The 19,671-nt window shown below is 41.4% G+C and overlaps 1 protein-coding gene across 1 annotated transcript in view; it reads right to left on the minus strand.

Annotated features, from left to right (window-relative positions):
- Positions 1 to 787: 787 nt before the first annotated feature.
- Positions 788 to 19,671, minus strand: part of LOC148020033 (transducin family protein / WD-40 repeat family protein) — a 31,505-nt gene continuing 12,621 nt past the window's right edge. Inside the window, exons 6-23 of the mRNA XM_087700303.1 lie at positions 14,415 to 14,523; positions 14,275 to 14,332; positions 14,094 to 14,191; positions 13,897 to 14,016; positions 12,626 to 12,692; positions 12,420 to 12,550; positions 12,125 to 12,255; positions 11,464 to 12,040; positions 10,801 to 10,893; positions 10,532 to 10,717; positions 4,874 to 5,084; positions 4,688 to 4,794; positions 4,490 to 4,588; positions 3,464 to 3,550; positions 2,307 to 2,444; positions 1,952 to 2,210; positions 1,625 to 1,863; positions 788 to 1,488 (exon numbers count right to left, since the gene is read on the minus strand). Of these exons, the coding sequence (XP_087556429.1) occupies positions 1,399 to 1,488; positions 1,625 to 1,863; positions 1,952 to 2,210; positions 2,307 to 2,444; positions 3,464 to 3,550; positions 4,490 to 4,588; positions 4,688 to 4,794; positions 4,874 to 5,084; positions 10,532 to 10,717; positions 10,801 to 10,893; positions 11,464 to 12,040; positions 12,125 to 12,255; positions 12,420 to 12,550; positions 12,626 to 12,692; positions 13,897 to 14,016; positions 14,094 to 14,191; positions 14,275 to 14,332; positions 14,415 to 14,523 (2,800 nt within the window). The 3' untranslated portion in view covers positions 788 to 1,398. The remainder of the gene's footprint in view (positions 1,489 to 1,624; positions 1,864 to 1,951; positions 2,211 to 2,306; positions 2,445 to 3,463; positions 3,551 to 4,489; positions 4,589 to 4,687; positions 4,795 to 4,873; positions 5,085 to 10,531; positions 10,718 to 10,800; positions 10,894 to 11,463; positions 12,041 to 12,124; positions 12,256 to 12,419; positions 12,551 to 12,625; positions 12,693 to 13,896; positions 14,017 to 14,093; positions 14,192 to 14,274; positions 14,333 to 14,414; positions 14,524 to 19,671) is intronic.

The raw sequence follows: 19,671 nt of genomic DNA on the forward strand, positions 1-19,671 counted from the left end.
TGGTAACAATTGGCCTAGACACACTAGCTCAAGTGGTGGCGAGATGGTGCAATAAGCCCAAGGTAGAAGGTTCCATTCTCACAAGCAGCCATGAAGCCACCTTTTACCTTGTACAATGTGATTATGGTTCCACTAGGATGGTCACCAGGATGGATGTTCAAACGGGACCAAACATGGAGTTGGTATTTTAAAGGTTTGAGAATCCTGAGATTGCAAGTATAAATGTAAGCCCTGGTATTTATTTCATCCAAAGTCATTTCCCATCCAAAGAGGTAGCAATTGTGTGGATAGCTGTGCTGCGACACCATACATTGCACCCTAGTAGGAATCATCCCCAACACCACCTTGAAATTTGGCAGCTTGTAGGACTATAAAATTTGGCCGAATTATAGCAGACAATGGAAACTTTTTTTTTAGGTAGCACATGCACCATTCTGGGATAACTACGTCTAACATCATCATCATCTGAAAAAAAGATGGTTCTTTGTTGCATGTGCCTAATTTACAGCAGACAGTCGAAACTTTTTCTCTTTTTTTTGGTAGGACATGCACCATTCTGGGATAATTACAACGTCTTGCATGAACATCATCTGAAATGATGTTCTTTGTTGCATGTGCAACATACATATAGCTAGGTAGAGTACCTCAAAAGCACACATATCAAACATTTTGATCTGTCAGGCACCACCAAATCTTGACTTACATAAGAACCAATCAGCCTTCAACTTTGCAAAAGAATGCAAAGGCTCATTTGTTACATGGATGATTAATGCAAAGGTTCATCTCATCCTGAAATGCTTCAGCATGCTAAGCTGAAGTTGCTTTGCAAACCACACCATATAAACTCACACAGACAAATGCTGGATCATAACAGAGAGCCTAGACATCTTTGTGAAAGTAACAAAGCTACTTTTATCATCAAAGTTTACAAGGCCCACACTAAGGCGGGACAAAATTAGGTGTACATGAAATCTTACTGACTTTGGGATTTTACAAGCTGTATTGTCAAACCACAGGCACTCGAAATATAAATGGCAGGAAGAGCTAACAAACGACCCTCTAAAATATATTGAGTAAACTATCATCTCGTCTCCTTCAATGAGATGAATGAAAAACCTGACGTGCAAAATCAATAAATTGAATGGCTATGGATTCTCTGTTATGACTATAACATGCTTTGCTTGTTGATGTACATTCAAACCTAGCTCTACTTGGCCGCTGGCTGCCTATTGCAGCTCTCAGAGAACGATTGCAAACTTCAAAATTATACTGCAATCGCCCTCTTGCTCATTTCTTACCCAATCAACAGTCATTGGCTTCACTTTGATCATGAAGTTTCAAGCTCCTAAATATGAGAAGCCACAAAGATCAAGCATTGCTGTCAAGCACACCAGTATGCTATCTCAATGTCTGCTTTGACTTGATCAGCCGCTTCAAAGCCGTAAGCCAAGTTCCACACTCATCCCAGTAACTTGTCGTCAAGCTGACCTGAAAAAGGTCATAGAACAAACACGAGCCGGTATTATGTAAAGGCCACTGCACTACACTCAAGCACACACTTTAAATCTTTTACCACTGCACAGACACACACACCTTTTCCATACATACTTCAAGCTTAGAATACCTGCAACTGTAGAGCAGTTGAGTAATCCCCTGCATCAAGACTTTGGCATAGTTGGATTAGCTTTGCTCTGGGAGTTGGGGAAATATCTGCAGCATTTAACTTCGTGAATAGAATACCAAGCTTCTTTGAATTGTCTTCCATTTCCCGTTTCTTTGCAGGATTTGCTCTGGGCCCTCCCAGAGCTTCTGCTGTCTCATTAAAAAGTCTTAAAATGGTAGCAACCACAGGCTTCAGATCAGCTGGACATTCACCACCACAACATTCAATTAGCATCAAGTGTAAGCATAACAAAGCTGCACCACAGTGACTTGAAATTATCAAGCATACCCGCCACATTACTAGTATCTGCAGTCTGCAGATTTGGTGCCACCACTGGAGGAGCAGATGAATGTAGACTGGTAGGTGTACTGATGCTGCTTGGACTTTGTGGTGCCATAGCAGGGGTCAACATGCTTGGTGACTGTTGAACTACAGAAGCTCTTGGTGCAGAGACAGGCATAAAAGTCTGTGGCGGAGGTGCTGCTGTAATTGCTGGATTGGGACCCGGAACCATCATGGCTGAAACTGGTTGACTAGCATTTGTTGCCTAAATTTTCGCAAAAAGTTACAATACTTGCAATCGTCTTTTTTAACTTCACTTACCCTTATAAGATGAACAGACAGAAAGAAAACAAGGTTTTACCGTAAAGAACTGGTTACTAGATGGTGGCATGAACTTCGCCAAACTTGATGGATCAGTAGTTGCTGGCAACTTAACGGGTGGTGGCGGTGGAGGGGCAAATGCAGTGTGATGCATAGTCGGATGCAAAGTAGATGGTACCTGCAAATGCAGCCTTAGCTACACTACACATTTACAAAATCTGCACCGCCAGACATAACCAAATAACTCAAAGTTACTAAACTCAACAAACATGGAAATATACACGAATCAATGTTGGTTTTGCGAGTATGTTTGCTACACGATTAAATTGGAACTTCTGAAAATTAAAGATGCCTCCAGGCTCCACATGCACACGCATGCAAACACTTCGAGTAATTTAAGGGAGACTTTCAGGAAACGACCCATATATATTCCTGATCCTGAACTTTGCTTCTAAAAATTCAGTCATATGATTGCAGCTTAATAGTACAATGTGGCCTCCAAGAATGGAGACGCATCTCCCAATTCAGTACCATGGGTATTACTCATCATGAATGCAGCTGGTATAACAGACAGTCAAAATCGGCAATTTGAACTTCCAAGACAGTCAGCTTTCTTGTAAACTTACTTTCCTGACAACTCCCCCATTCTGAGAATATATCTGGAAATTTGTTTGGAGCTCCTGCCATGACTGTCATTTTTAGGAACATGCCTGAGGTAAGGAATGGATCTGTACTGTCATTCTGACAACTTCCCCTTCTGGTTATATATAAGGAGAATTGTTCAGCGCTCCTATAATAAGTGTCATTTAGGAAATGCCTGAGATATGGAATGGCTCAAACCAAGTCAAGTTTGGAGGAACTCCAGATCAGTAAAACAAGGCCTCAGCACTTGGATCAAAAATCAGCTGGGTAAGTCTGGAAGCTGGAAAGTCACCAGCAGGATCAATAAGAGGGAAGAACAGAGCAGAGATGAGTGGGCTCAAGTGCTGGAGTTTGTGAACTATGCAAAGGACAGGAGTAAATTGATAATACAACAAGACTATACCATCACAACAGCCTAAGACATAGCGGTCTATTTTTCATGGGTAAAAGTGCTCATTTTTTCACTTTTAGAATTGAAGAAAATCTTGCTAAACTCATCCCTATTTCATCAAGAGAATGTTTTCTGCAGCCAATTACAAAAGCACATGATTGTACCTGTGATGCTGAAGGAGGTGTTGGGAAAAACATCCCCGTCTGAGAATATGGAGCCTCTGGTGTTGGCATTGGTGTGTATGATCTTTCCTGAAAAAGGAAGAAAATCGATATTAGTTAGATAAAGATTACTAATGTCTCACCATGTTTGAACTCATATAGCAAGCCAGAGGGGGACTAAATATGCTATGCATTTGACAAGAACTGATTTTTTTTCAGTCTTCAGATGATACACAAGACATGGCTGGAAAACAAAGAATGACTCTCATATGCCATCAAACCGCCACGACCCAACAGTTTAGCCTATCTACACGGAATAGGAGACCCATGAGGTACATCATATACTCTTATAGCAAGCCAGATAGGGACTAAATATGGGAAGCATTTGATTAGAACTGATTTCTTTTTCAGCCTTCAGATGATACATAAGACATGACTGGGAAAAAAATATGACTCTCATACGCCATCAAGCAGCCAAGCCCCAACAGTTTAGCCTATCGATGATGAATAGAATACCCATGAGGGACATCATAGGACCTCTTCTTCCTCCGCAGCTTATCATAAAGTTTGACACCTATCAGCAGGATGCATAAGATACCTAGTTTTCACTTTTTCTGTTAACAGAGTTAAGAAAAGCCACTTTACTATTGATCAAATCAGACTGGCCCACATGCAAGCCCCATGTGAGTTTGATCATGGTGACAATGCTCATTTTCCCCCTTCTGTATTGGCTAATAAGATATCTTTGTAAATACCTGCATAAACTTGGATGCAGTGCTTATGCAAGTCTAATCACACACACGTGTACATGTGTTGATATATCTGTTTGAGTGCATACATGTGTCCATATTGTTGCACACGCTGTATAATGATGGTGTACATGTGTATGTAGCAGTGTGTCAGGGAATTACTCTAGCTAAGTCAAGAGGCCACAGGTGCATATTTTCTTTTTTCTTGAGGAGGGAGAGCCAGCAAGGGACACCCATACAAAGTCCACAACTCAAAGCCATACCTCTCTTATTCACTCACCTTGATCTGGTCTTGTGGAGCACCTTGGTAATGTGTTGGTTGAGTTGGTTGGGTCGGTTGATATGCGGCTTCTTGTGAGGGATAAGCAGGGTAGTTTTCCTGATCAGCCAAGTGTCAGAAAGGGGGGAGAGAGAAGTACAAATATCAGTGTAGCTTGCATGTGACAACCAATGCTGGACAAATGATGAAAGCACTTACCAAAGGTGGATGCGCAGCAAGATTCTGCCCCCCATCATAGCCAGAAACATTTTGCCCCACGCTATAGACAGCTTGAGAAGCGACTGTACTCTCCTGTTTCCTTTGTCCTGCCACAAGCATTAGAAAGTTAAAACAGATATAAATGCTGGAACAAAGAAAACCAAAATGTCAGAAAAACAAGACCACCTTCTTCACTCTTGTAAATACGATCTCTCAGAATCAAAAGCTCTTCAGGTGCTTCTTCAGGGACAACAAGATCTAGATACTCCAAGGCTGTCTTTGATATTCCTTGGCTAGCGAGCAAATCAGCATAGCTTGCCAACAATCTAGTCAATGAAGGGGCAACACGTTTTTGACCTTTGGCTAAAGCCAACACAATCATCTTTTCCATCACATCCTGAAACCACCAACAGCAGTTTAAGCCACAAGTGCACGTGCACAGACCAGCAGCACGCCAATAAAACCCAGTGCAGCAACAAACCAACCAGCATTCATTGTGTACTAGTACTGAAACCAATATACTTTCTGCACACATTGACAACAGGGAAGTGCTAGCATAAAACCACACTTAAAAATCATTGAGAGATATAGAAACTTCCATGCACCATTGTAAATTAGCTTACGTGAGTTGAAAAGGAACCAAATGCCAAATCTCTCTTTATGAATCGGCACCTATGACATGTATGTCATGTTGATTAATATGACTGTTTATGGGGATATATTATTACGATCAAGGGGAACAATGCACATGTGAGAAACACATTATGTAAGCACCCTATACAACATAAAATGCTTCACAATTAGAATATTCACTTATTTTCATGATTAAACATTCAAGAAAATGGAAAGAACAAAGTAAACTACAACCATAAAGGCATAAAAGACATTTAGAAAAGTCGAGGGTTGTTTGATACAACTCAGAATGAAAAGTCCCATTGATAAAACTGATCTCGGACAGGCTTAAAAAGCAGATGAATTTGCAAGCTAACAGCTTGCAACAGAACCAGAGAACTGCCTAAACTGAAGTGGCATTCAGTCAAAAGGCAGTAAGAAATGTGAGTCTTGTACAATGAATATGAAGCTATGCAAAAGGAACAATTTGATCAGCGTTTTTATCAAAAAACAGAACATTAACTTGTAACAGGGCCAACACCTGATTGATTTGATGAGAGCAGTGAGAGAGTGTTTGGCAAATTGTCAAAAATGTTAGAAGTCTACCCACTTCAAGTGGGGTTGTAGTCACACCATTACAAACTCCTATAGCAAATCTGATTGTCGTTATGGTGCATCTTGATCAGTTTGGGGATGGATTATGTGGAGGATTGATCGGTTGAAGCCCATTCATTACACTTCATCAGCAACAAGAGGTATTACTATCACTTAACGCTTTTAATCTCTCTTACTATCCTATTGTTGGAAAAGGGAGATTAGGAGTAATTGATCATCAAACTTGATATTAAAGAGCATATAGGGCCTAGGATAGGGCTGATTGTGACTGTTTAATATTTCCTTATCCTATCCACTCAAAGTTAGTATCAAGTGTAGAAACATGTTACATATGTACCCTTGCAACTGAGAATACTTGAAGCTCAGCACAGTCACGTCGCAAGCCCCCCCCCCCCCCCCCCCGCTCTGTCTGATCGCACCCCTCACTCCGGCTGATCGTTACCTCCCGCTCCGTCTGATCGCGCCCCCCTCCAAATCGCGGGCCGTTTCCCCCCCATCTCTCCGCCCCGCCAGACCACTTCCCCCTCGCCTAGCCGTTTTTACCCCGCCTGTCCGCCCAGACACGATTGTCCCCCATCTCTCCGCCTGTCCGCCCAGACGCGCAATGGAAACCTCTTGTCAAACGCCGGTGCACTCAGCAAGTGCCCCCCAGTCAAACACCTTGCGCGTCGTCCTCTCTAAGGAGCAACTCTTAGGCGTCCGAGCTAAGGAGCTGGAGTAAATGGAAACAGTGATTTATGGTCAGGTAGTAGGGCATTCCCCAGCCACGGCCCAGCTTCAGGACCGGCTTCACTGCACACTGCGCATCGGCACAGCCCAAATCATGGAGGCGGTCTTAATGGGCCAAGGGATCTTCATGGTCCAGCTCAGTTCGACGGACGCAGTTTGCAAGTTACTCGCCAGTTCACCATATGCGTCCACGAAGGGGTACATGGTCCCTTGGTACAGTGGCTTTTCTGTGAGGTGTTTGCACTCCACAACAAGTTCCTTCGGCACCCGGTCACCCTTCTTTTCCCCAGCCTAGCGATAGAGTATCGCCAGTTGGTGAAAGACTTTGGACGGCTCTTCGGCACTATCCTTCCCGCATCTTTCACGGATGCAGTGACAGCAACAGGAGTCCCAAAGGTACGGGTGCCAGTGAAAGAGGTCAAGAATAGTTCACAGTTCCTAGAGATTGAGGCAGGCGGGCACTCCTTTAGGCAGCAAGTCATTGTGACTGGGCAACCAGGGCAGTGCCTACGCTGCCACGACTTTGGGCATCATGCAGGAGTTTGTACGCATTTTGGAGCCAAGGCGGCTCTGCCGACAAGCCTGCAGGTGGACGCTGATAGCTTCACACAAGTCTAGAGACGACAGAGAGGAAGACAACAAGCGGGGGGGGGGGGGGGGGGGGGGGGGGGGGGGGGGCGCGCGCGCAACCAACTCCTCAGATCCAACCTCGACAGCAGGGAGCAAGCAGGTGAGCGACACCCCCCCCGGCAGAGCACTCCACAACCCCCCTGTCCATCCCAACCGGCAGGACCGCAACCCCCCACATCCTCCACCCGCGCCACAAACTGCCCCGCCTAGGTTCCCACAGCCCCCTCACCCCCCCCCCCAAACATCCCATGCACCCCCCCCCCCCCCCAACTGACTTTGGCCCACAGCACCCCCTTTCCAAGGCCACCAGCCCCCCCCCACACCCGCCATGCATCTCCCTCCATCCCACCATCCCTCGATCCTCTTCCCCCCCACCACCTTCCCTACCGAGCATCCCCCTTGATCCGCACCCGGTTCAGGTGATCCCCCCCAAACCCACCCCCCCTTCTCCCACACGAGGTGATGAGCCACACACACCTACCTCCTCGCACCAGCAGTCTTCCCCCTCCCATATAGCCACCAGCTCATTCGCCCCTGCCGCCCATCACACCTTCCCAAGACAAGCACAGCTGTTGCCACAGGAGTTCTTCCGTAGTGGCCCATGGTCCTACCTGAGAGTTGCGGAGCGCGGAGAGTTCCCACTACCTCTTGAGGTGGGGATCTTTGTGGTTCATAAGTCAAGGAAGGGCAAGGTCCATCTACTAGCACCACCGGATGAACCAAACAACGCCTTTTTTCTTCAGTCCTCTAACTCAAGGGAGTGGATGACTACACAAATATAGGAGGAGTTGAAGAGTCACGTGGCGGAGTTATAGGCAACTTTTGGAAGAGTTTGTTTTCTTCTATGAGGACTATTTTGACTCCTAGCACCGCTTATCATCCACAAACGAACGGTCGAACCGAAAGGGTCAATAAATGGCTAGAGATCTCTTTGCGACACTTTTGCCATGATACACAAAATGCATAGGATCATTGGCTTCACCTTACAAAATTTTGCTACAATAATACTCATCACATGAGTATTGGCAAATCTCCTTTCAAAGCATTATATAGTTACAAAGTTCAAGTGTCTTCCGCGTTGTTTCATGATGATGTGAATCCTCATGCTCGTGAAGAGTAAGAGAAGATGAAGGCTCTTATGAAGCAATACAAGGATAATATTAGAAAAGCTCAAGAGACAATGAAATCCTATGCAAATGAGAAACGAAGGCATGTGAAATTCGACAAAGGTGAATGGGTTTTCTTGAAGGTTTCAAGATCCCATTATGCTTCTCTTAAAGGGGAGCATAATAAACTTGCCCATTGCCCATTGGTTTTATGATCCATACAAAATAATCAAGCAAGTTGGGGATCTTGTGTATCAACTTGATTTGTCTTCAACTACTCATATCCACAATGTCTTTCATGTATCTCAACTTAAGAAGCATGTTGCCCCTGAAATTCAAGTTCTTGAAGAAATACCTCCTCTTGATGAAGATGGTTTGATTATTTACAAACTCGAAAAGATTGTTGGCAAGCAAGAGAAGGTTCTAAGGAACCAAATTTTTATGGAGTATCTCATTAAGTGAAAGGGTTTGCCTATGGAAGAGTTTTCTTGGCAACATGCTTTGTATTTGGAACAATTTCCATGGCTTCTTCAAGAAGATACCTCACTTATTGATAGCAAACAGCTTGCCGTAGTAAATTTCTGTGCAAAAGTTAATTGCCTTATCTTCATCAAAATTACATTTTGACAATATGGCTGGATACTACATATTGTCATCTACATTTCCATAGTTCGCACATGAAATTTGGACACTTCTACTTCAAGTTATGGCCAAATTTGTACTGCAGCCTGTTTTGGACAGCCTACAACACTTTCTTCAACATATATACTTCTCCTTCATCGACTTATATGATCTTCTTCAACTTGAAGTTTCATTTCAACATGGATCTATATGCTTCAAGCTATCCTTGTAATCTTCATTGTATCTTGTCCCGATTTCAGCTTTGAGGACAAAACTCTTTTACACCGGGATGGCTTGTAATAAAGCAAATTAATACCTTAGCCAATATTTAGCCTTAGGGCTAGGGTTAGATATAAAAAGTACTAAGTTGTAACTTGCCAAGCATCTTTTGCCAATTGTAAACATTTCTTATTTGAGGTTTCCCCCTCCCACCATCAATTGAGGGTGCACACTCTTTGGCCACCATGGCATTGGGGTGAATTCCTTACCTCTCCATAGCATGAGGAGGATATCATGCTGCAGCTTTCATGAATGATTCTCAACCATTGTATCAAGTGGTAACATGATTCATGGCAGCCTAGCTACCTTGGTTATGGCTTTCTTGACATTTTAGTGTGTTTCTTTTATTTTCAGTATTTTAGCTTGCTATGGGAATTAGCTTCTTTACACAATCATATTCCCAAGCCAAAAAAATAGAAACTATCTCCATCTCCTTATTGACTAGTTTGTTAGTCCACTAAGAAAGAAACTGCTATGTAATCCTCTAGCAAATAGATAACTTTGCTCATTAACAAACAACACAACATTCCTTCCACCAAGCATTAGCACAAGTTGAACTGGATAACTGGATTGCATAGCCTGGGCAATGATGAATTGCTACTTATAGAAGATTTGGGATCCCATCGTTAAGCTTCTGATAGGCTTCTGAGCCTGAATGTCAACCATGTGCAGATCAAACAGAATCACCAAGCCTTCCCACTCAGTTATCTTGGAAGCAGATCCCAAAAATGATTAAACAAATAATCACTTCGGTTTCAATTAACCTATTCACACAAGTGTCCCATTCAATGAGGATAAGATTGACCAGTTGCTAGTTTCTACACACCACCAAGAGACTCAATGTGGGAGAGCAGAGAGCTGGGATAAGAGCCTGTACGCACACACACATATCCATGCACCCTTTACTGCCCAACATTAGAGGAGCATAAACCTTGAACTATATTTCACCAAAAACCACATGGCAACCAGTTACAGGAGTCAAATTAAAACCTTGGCAAAATCAGAGCCTTTACCACTACCAATGCATGATAAACAAGAGTTTTCATCTATTGTGACAAGGAAGATAGGTGTAAAACGTCAGGTCAGTCTTTACTGAACACCTCAATAGATCTCCCTCCGTCCAAACTCCTTTACACAGGAATCCCCACTCCCTTGAGCCCATCTGGTACTTATACCCAAACCTCAAACAAACAACTTTTTTCCAAACATTAAGTTTTTTATTAAAAATTTCCAGAGGCATATGATGCAAAACCTGGAGGAGCTTCATGAATATGTCCCCTGTTGAATGAGACATAAGCTCACGACACCAAATCTTCACAACCTCCTCAACATTCGCTGCACAAATGTAGCAAAGGATAGCAGCTTGAGTGCTACCAGCTGCATCCAGTTTTGCTGCCAGTGTGTCGCAGAGTAATGACCAATCTTGAGATTCTGCAAACTGCAGATTTCTCATATTATGGCCTACAATTCAAATTGTTAATACCATATTGTGTGATAGGTTAGGTGATTTTGAAAGCTTACAGAGCAAAGCAAAGCAAGTGTCTCCTTCCAAGCAGCCAATGGCCTGCTGTCTACCAGATTTCCAACATCACGGGCAACAACAGCTGCCATTACCTGAAATAAAACCAATTGCAAATCAGAAAAAAGGAACTTTGCCAAATATAATGGATCCTTGTAGGCTCCATGCAACAGTTTCAAGAAAACTAAAAGCAAACACTGCACGGATAACCTAATTATGGAAGTCTTATAATGAAGCACTGTATAAATAGCGCCTCTGAAAGGAGAGCATAATTTATATCACGTTCATGGTATCTTATAGTTGAATAGCTGATACAAGCAATTTCATTCTAGATCTACCTCACAGAGACTGCAATACTGACAAAAGACTAAGTCTGAAAAATGATTTTCTAATACTCAACAGGGCTTGTTTCCTCTACACAAGATTTCATATTGCCACAAGGAAATGTCACAGACTTTTTTCTTAAACATTAGTCAGATAAGTCAATAAAATCTCCACAAAGTAAAGAGCCTACTAAAAACATCCCCCACAGATTATTTAACATAAGGGATAAACATCTTGCCCTTGAGTACTAATGTTCTGGCAAATGACACCCTAATTGCCCTCCATACAAATAATAGGCACACTACATTTGCAAAGTATAGAAGCAAAGAAAAGCATGATACCTCTTTATAACGCCGATGACTCTTTCTAATATGCTCTCTTAAGGTCTTTTCATAAAGATCTGGACCACCCACAAGAGCAAGAACTAGTGCATCGGCCATCCTATTTGCATAGAGACAATGCTTTACAGCTTCCTTGAAATCTCCAATCACCAGTGCATGTTGCACTGCTCTGTCACAATCATCTTCATCATCTGCCTCAACTTGTTCTGCATCATTGAGTGCAATACTTTCCTCAACTTCTTTTTCAACAACTGGTAGTATTTCAGGAGAAACCTGTCCTTTAGGAGTTGAAAGGTTGTTAAAAAAATCTGTCCCATCGTCACTTGGATCTCCTTGTAAACCTAGCTGAGGAACATTGGGAAGACCTGAGACTTCCTGAGTTTCAAGATTGCCATTGACAAGGTCTAACTTCTGGGCCATCTCTGTGTTCAGATCCTTGATAATGTTTTTGTCTTCTTGTAAAGAATTTTGCTCATTTGTCTGCACAACAAATCCCAAGTGACCAAGAAGCGATGTGCGAGCATTTTCCTCGAACATGATTTTCAAGAAGCTCCAGATCTCCTTCTCCTCTTCAGAGCTGAAACAGAGTGCTGATTAGAAACAATGACCTTAGAAAGTTTGAAAGAAACTATAGCTAGCTGGATAGAAACTGCCAAACTACCTAGATGTTTGAGCCTTTTTTTCACACAAATTTCTCAGTGAAGACTTGTTGCTAGGGTCCTCAATCGCAGCTTCAAACTCTTTAGATCTATTGATGAAGTCCTCCTCCGTGATGACAGTGTGTATAGTTATCTGTGCCAGAAAATCCAATAATACAACATAATTTATCACCTATAAATTCCCCAACAAGAGAACTCTTATCATCGATGAGTTCTTCAAAAAAAATGAAGCTAGACTGGGAGGAGGGGATGGGTCAGGGAATGCATTAAACACCAGATGAAGATTGTGACAAACACCTCTTGTATTGCTGACGGTCCAGAAGGCCCCTTCTCCTTCTTTTCACCATAGCCAAAAGATACAAGTTTTCCACCAAAACCAAAATTGACACCAACAGGCCTCTTCAACCATTTGGGAGCTCGCATAGATGCTGAACCAGAAGGCATTGTTCATCTTCTTTTCGTTCAATAGCATATTTTATAAGATACAATCATGTTTCACATACCTGGATACGTTGTAGCTCCTAATGATCCACCAAATACACCTTCACTTGGCAGCATTCTACTGCAGGCCTGAGCTGGGGGAAAAGCAAAAAATGAACAAACAAACTCAGACATGTCACAAGCACCTTGACCAACAGCCTGCATCATGGATAACCTGTTTAAACTTGACCAAAAATTCATGCACCAATTTGAAAGCTCTATTTCTACAGGAAAAAGCTTACTTCCATGCAGCTGTTTAGACAAATACAAGCTCAGAGATAGTGTCTCATCCTCTCCTTTGTGCACAAGTTCCTTAATGAGTGGACAGTATGCACTTCACAGCGTACACACAAAACCATTTGATGCCTTATGCAGGATGTAAGCTGGAAGGGATTTAGTGCCTCCACAAATTTACAAAAGCTAAAGAAAGCGACAGACTCCAAACCTCCCAATAAAATCTGTGTTTCAAAGGAACTTAACTATGAATTACCTTTATCAATCAACAAAATTGCAAAGGTAAAGATTAGAAGTTGAAAGGAAAGGATATCTAGTGCCTTTCTGCCAGGACCTACTATAAGGGACTCTTGTGCCTTGTTACATATGAGATTGGAACAGAGGAAAATTTCAAAGGTGGGCATGTGTTATTAGACAGCAAACTTCTTAGGAGGTGGAAATTTTCTAAAGGAGGTGGGCATGTGTTATTAGGCGGAAAAATGCCTCAGAAATTTTAGCTATTTTTTGCAGGCCCTGATGGGAACCTTGCCTCTAAACAGCAAGCAAGAAACAAATTAAGTTTTTATAATCCACAAATGTATCAGACAATAAACCTGTCTTCAGTTGCATATTTTGAACGATATAATCTTCAGTTTTGCTTTCAAACAACATATTGAGTCTTTTCTGAATTTTCCAGTGGGATGACCTTGCTACTACAAAGATTATCAGATGCTCGCTCTTAAGTGAGGACAGATACAGAAATTCGTGCAGTTATGAATCCAGCTAGCATCAACCCTTTGAAGTAACAGGCTATTGCAGGGAGTTAGCTGTATGTGTCAAATCTCGAATTTGGATGTAAAGGAAATCCTGTTAATCAAGAGATCGTTACCTAGTTTGTAAACTAGGGAGCTTTGTCTACTCTCCTAACTTTCAATATGTGAGATCCTTTTCCATATTATTTTATTGGAAACTGGGTTCATTGACAGATGTACAGACCAGACATGATCTTGCAATTGTGCAGAAACTTCATAACCTATTTTACTGTCACTGACAATCATCCAGCTTGAAGATCAGCTTTTACCTCGATGTTATATAAGTTCACTCTTCCATCGAAGGATGATGTGGATAAAACACCCGCAATGCGTGGGGACCATTGAACATCAAAATTCCAGTTGTTGCTGACAGGAAGCTCACAGATTATCTGCACAATGACCAAAGAAATAAACTCAAAGGACCAAAAAGTGTGAATGCTGTTAAGATGGACGAAAAAATTAATACCTCTCCAGAACTTGTGTCCCAGCATAGAGTTCGATTATCTTTAGCACAACTTAGGAGAAAAGTGCTGTCAATTGGACACCATGCCATTGCTAGGACACCTGCCACAATGAATAGATTACAAAGAATGTTTTATGTCCTCTAAAGAGACATTCTGGACCCAGAATGTGCCGTTTACTTGTACCTTTGGTATGTCCAAGAAGCTCCTTCACTGGCGAAACAGAGTTACGCAGGTCCCACACCTGTCTCAAAATGCTTCGAAGCTCACAAGTGCTTCATATTTGCATGTCAAAAGCTTTCGAAAGAGAGAAACGAAAAACTAACCTGCAGAGAAGGAGATCTATCATCGTCTGAGGCAACTATAAGCTGTGTTGCCACCTCAGGATTCCACTGCAATACTGAACAGCGTCTTCTGCTATTAGGATCTGTGAAGCTACAAGTAACAGGACAAACAGAGCCTCAGCCATGTCAATAACAAATTTTAGAGGCCAATCACCTTCAACACAGGAAGCTCACTCCCTCCATCCCACTCCACCCCACAGAAGAAAAAAGGAACCAGTTCCCTCTCCACATCCTGCCCCTGGCCTCCCTCCCACAACTACATGCTTGATACAAGGGACTACTAGCACCTTGCTAGCATATATGTTCAATAGAGAACTGTGTAAAGCGTTCCCGAGTTAGGCCACCATTTCCCCAATCCACAACGACACCCCACAAAGTTCAAACCCAGCAACTATGGAGGACCATGATAGCCAAGTATTTGGCACTCTTGTGAAAATGTAAAAAGAGCAGGTAGAGGAGAGAAGAGGGCATGTAGTGGCCAGACAAGCTGGTTTCAAATGAGGATAGTCCACCCTTGACCAGGCACTCTAGGGTTGGGGCACTAGGTTCTTGAATAGGACTCATGTCTCAGTTGTGAGAAACTTTTTATGTGATGATTCTTGGACTCTAGACCTTAGGCAGCTCTATCCACACACTGATAGTATGGGCTGAAGGTATATCAAACATCAGCCCTTGCAACGGGAGCTTCACTCAACATGCTACTAGTTCCGCGCTCGGGCCAAGAGGTTTGGGTCTACGACAAAGACATGAGTTCAATGTCCTTCCTCTATGATTGTTTTCATGCTTGTATGGCTTGTGTCACGTCATGGATGCAGGTTGGAGATCTACGAGGACATTTCATGGGCGTCAAACCAGCAACCTGCTCTCTACCATGTGACACAATGACATGCACAATAACATTGGAAGCTCATGAGACCATTATGGTCCATGCTCAATGAGTTTATTCCACTTGAATTTCTTACTTTTCATTACTTGTGTGCAGAGATTGTGCTAGTTGTAGCTTCATGATTTGGTTCATATAGTAGTTTGCATGTAATCTCCTCCCATTTTCTACTCAAAGTGCACATGAGGTAGCCTAAGGATCTTGGTACTTGCACCAACTGGCTTGAAAGCCCAACTTCAGGCTAAATGGACCTCTTCTTGACATACAGCCCCGATCTGACAAATTGCAGGTGACAACAGCTAGTGCACTCTTGTTGGGCAGTTATGCACATGAATAGTTCAAAGTCAGCTGTTCCCAAGCTACTCCCAAGCCAATGAATTGCACATGGTCAGAAGACCAAGACAAAGCCCATGCAATCAATGTGGCAAAGGAGTGTACTATTTGGGTGCTTGCGGGGCAACAAACCTCCTGTCACACTTTGACAACCCCATTTGACAGCACTGTGTCAGACAGCCCATCCACAAGAAGAGATGACAAATTTCAGCATGATGAAGACTTAGATGACATGATGCCACATGTTCAGCCCTACCAAAATCATCAGCCACATGGGACTAATTCACTTGGTCATTATTCTTTTGGCAACAAGAAAAATGGACAACACTCCTTTAACAACAAACATTTGACAATTTCTCTCATAAACAGCAGTCAATCAGTATACCCAACAATAATGGATAGCATTATTACCATGACAAAGAATACAAGGAGAAGATTAGCATACCTCAGTTCAAAGGAGATAACCCTTCACCAACAAAATTAGAAAAATGAATCGACAACCAAAAATGTACTTTACCTTCTATCCACCTAATGATGAAGCAAAGATATGCCATACAACCCTACATCTTGAGAGATTATACACACGTGGTGGAGATAAATGAGAAAAATTGGGTAAAATTTTCAGATTTGAAAAGATTTTAAATCAGCCATGACTCAAATATTTGTGTTTTCAATGGAAAAAGAGAGATTAGAACGGAAATGGTATGATCTTAGGCAAAGAAGCTCTACAGTCAAAGAGTATTCCAACCAATTTTCAAATCATTCCATGTACGTTGAGGGTATGTCTGATTTAACAAAAACATTTTTTGTCTTAATCCAAACATTTCAGTAGAGATTGGGGCAGCAAAGCCTACAAATGTACATGCAGCCATACAATATGCTGAATGATATAGTCAAAAATATAGAAGAGAACTGAGCTCTTTTCAGCCCAAAACAGGAGCTACTTTTCATTTAAATCAGCGAATGAGAATTGGAATGCAGTTCAACCAACAGAGAGAGGGTTATAGACAAGAGAACATGGCTCCAAATACTTTCAGCAAGATTCCCACTTATCCTACAACATATACTTCTAAACAAGGCAACAACTTTACGTATAATGTTGAACCAAAAGGGAATTTTTAGAGAGTTGAAAGTGGAACTAAACAATCACCCAATAACATCAGTAGCAAGCTCTTTTCTAATGATAAGCTGAAAGGATTATGTTTCAAGTGTAGTGAGAAATGGTCACCCGATCATAAACAAAAATGCAAAGCCAACAGTGCCAAGTTTAACATGGTGATCACAAAAAACTCTGATGAAGATAAGACACATGAGGAAAGTCTATTACAGGTAGAGGCAGTTCCTACTTGGACTCAGACGCATAACCATGGTGACCAGTACACACAGGAGGATTTAGAGCCAGTCAATAAGTTTTCATTTGATCCAGGTGGATTACAGATGGATGACTCTTCCATTATTGTATATTCACCCATGCTATGTTCCATATCCCAAGATGCTTGGATGGATTGCAAAGAAACGAATACACTTCATCTCAAGGGCACTATCAATTCTAAGGTTGCTCATATTCTAATAGATACGAGCAACACACACAACTTTGTCAATGCCAAATTATTGTATAAGCTGAAGTTATTGCCTCGAGAAATGAACTCTCCACTAAAGGTGCAAGTTGCAAATGGAGCTCAAGAGTTGAGCAAAGAGATATGCCTACAAACTCCCATTGAGTTATCTCAGTCTTGCACCATTATGATGGACTTAATTGTCCTAGATATGGATCCCAATGTCATCATTAGGCTGTGATTGACTCAAAAAGCCACGTAAATTTTCAGTGAATCTCAATTGTATGCTTATGGAGTTTACTTGGAATGGGCACCAAGTAACACTTAATGGCATAGAGAGAAAACAAGTGAAAATAATTAACAAAAAGAAGATGAAGGAGAAAATTAATGCTATGTCTTGTATTTTTACACTTCTCCTTTCGAAGACAGATGAAAAGCACCAAGCTTCTTCACATTAGGAGTGTGATCCATGTCTATGTAAACTTTTGGAAGAGTTTAAAAACGTATTTCAGCCTCCTACATCATTATCTCCTAAGTAAGAACTGGACCATCCTATTGATTTTGAACCTGACACTGAACCTATCAACAAACCACCTAATAGGTTGTCAAAGTATGAAAGAGAAGAAGTGGAGAAACAAGTTAAAGACTTGTTGAAAATTGGATTTATTCAGCCTAGTCAATCACCTTTTGCTTCTCCCGTATTAATTGTCAAGAATAAAGATAGCTCCTACAAGATGTGCATTGATTATAGAGAGCACCATAAAGAATAGGTACCCAATCCCCCACATTGATGATTTATTGGATGAACTCAAGGATATAAAGGTGTTTACCATGATTGACTTGAGATCAAGATACCACCAAATCGGGATAAAGGAAGGTGATGAGTATAGGATGGTTTTTACGACAAAAAGGGGTCTATCTCATTTCTTGCTTATGCCATTTGGGCTTTTTCAATGCACCTGCTACTTTCCAGACTCTCGTGAACAAAGTCTTATAACCATTCTTGTATAGATCCATCTTGGTATTCTTCGATAATATCCTTATATATAGTAGGAATAGAGAGGATCATTTACAACATGTCCACAAAATCTTCCACAGATTGAGAAGACATAAGCTTTTTGCAAAGAAAAGCAAGTGTACTTTTATGGCCAATGAGATAGAATATTTATGTCACATTGTGGGAGAAAAAGGGATCATGGTGGATCCAAAGAAGGTACAATGCATCAAGGATTGGCCCATACCACAAAATTCTACTTCATTGCAAGAATTTTTAGGGACTATCCTCTTTCTATAGGAGATTCATCAAGAATTATGCCCATGTTCCTCTTATTGATAGATTAAAGGAAAAACCTTCTTTTGGGATACTATAGCCATGAATAGCTTCGATGAGCTGAAAAGTCTTCTTATTTCAATACCTACTCTAGTGTGCCTAGATTTTTCCAAAGGAGTTTAGTATATATATTGATGCTAGTGGTCATGGTATTGGCGCTATTTTATGCCAAGATCATGGTGTTTTTGCTTATGAAAGCAAGAAGCTAGATGATAAAGAAAGAAAGCTCCACATCTATGAGCAGGAAATGTTAGCCATACTTCATGCCATTAAGAAGTAGCATCACTACATTTATAGCAACCATTTCAAAGTCGAGTGATCACCGAGTGCTGAAATATTCTCTTTCACAATCTAATCTTTCTCCTAAGCAAAGATGGTGGTTACTTACACTACAAGGCTATGACTTTGAGATTTCCTACGGCAAGGATAATGTAGTGGTGAATGCATTATCTAGGATGTGGGCATGTTCCATTTCTACTATTTCTACCCTTCATGAAGATTGGATTGTAATATGCCCTAATAAAGCCATATTGAACTTTTTTTCTAACATGTGTAAATAGTGTTTCAAAATTATTTTTAGGTCATTTTCAGTGTTTTAACCAATTTTGGTGATGGCCATTTTTTGTCAAAATTTTTTTAACTTTTAGACATACAACTTATCTCAGAACCTGATTTGTGATCAAACGGAGCAAAATTTGGTCAAAGTTTCTCTCACGGAGTTTGAAGAGAAGATCGAGAAGAATATCTTGTTATCTCACAAGCTTGGTCCAATTTTTCACAGGTTTGAAGATATGAGCCTTTGAAAATAAAAAATAGACTTTTGCAACATTTTCTATTTTTTATTTTAAAAACATATCATGTTGTTTGTGCTTTCTTTCCATTTTTAGCAAATCTCCATGCAAGTGCCGATTTGGAAAAATCGCATCAATTTTTGTATGCGCTTTTCTCGAAAAACACATCATTCTTGGAAAAGCCTATTTTGACATGTGAAGCCATTTCGACTTAGCAAACTATCATCTTCATCTTCTTCTTTTTCCAAAATCCGAGATTGAGACTATAAATGTGATTGGGATTGAGATTGTAAGTGAGAGTGAGATTGCGATTCTTTTTATGTACATGATATCAGCTCGAGGGTGG

The sequence above is a fragment of the Lygodium microphyllum genome, chromosome 19, assembly GCF_053477565.2.
Source record: "Lygodium microphyllum isolate KBCC chromosome 19, Lygodium_microphyllum_v1.1.10, whole genome shotgun sequence".
NCBI classification, from domain to species: domain Eukaryota; kingdom Viridiplantae; phylum Streptophyta; class Polypodiopsida; order Schizaeales; family Lygodiaceae; genus Lygodium; species Lygodium microphyllum.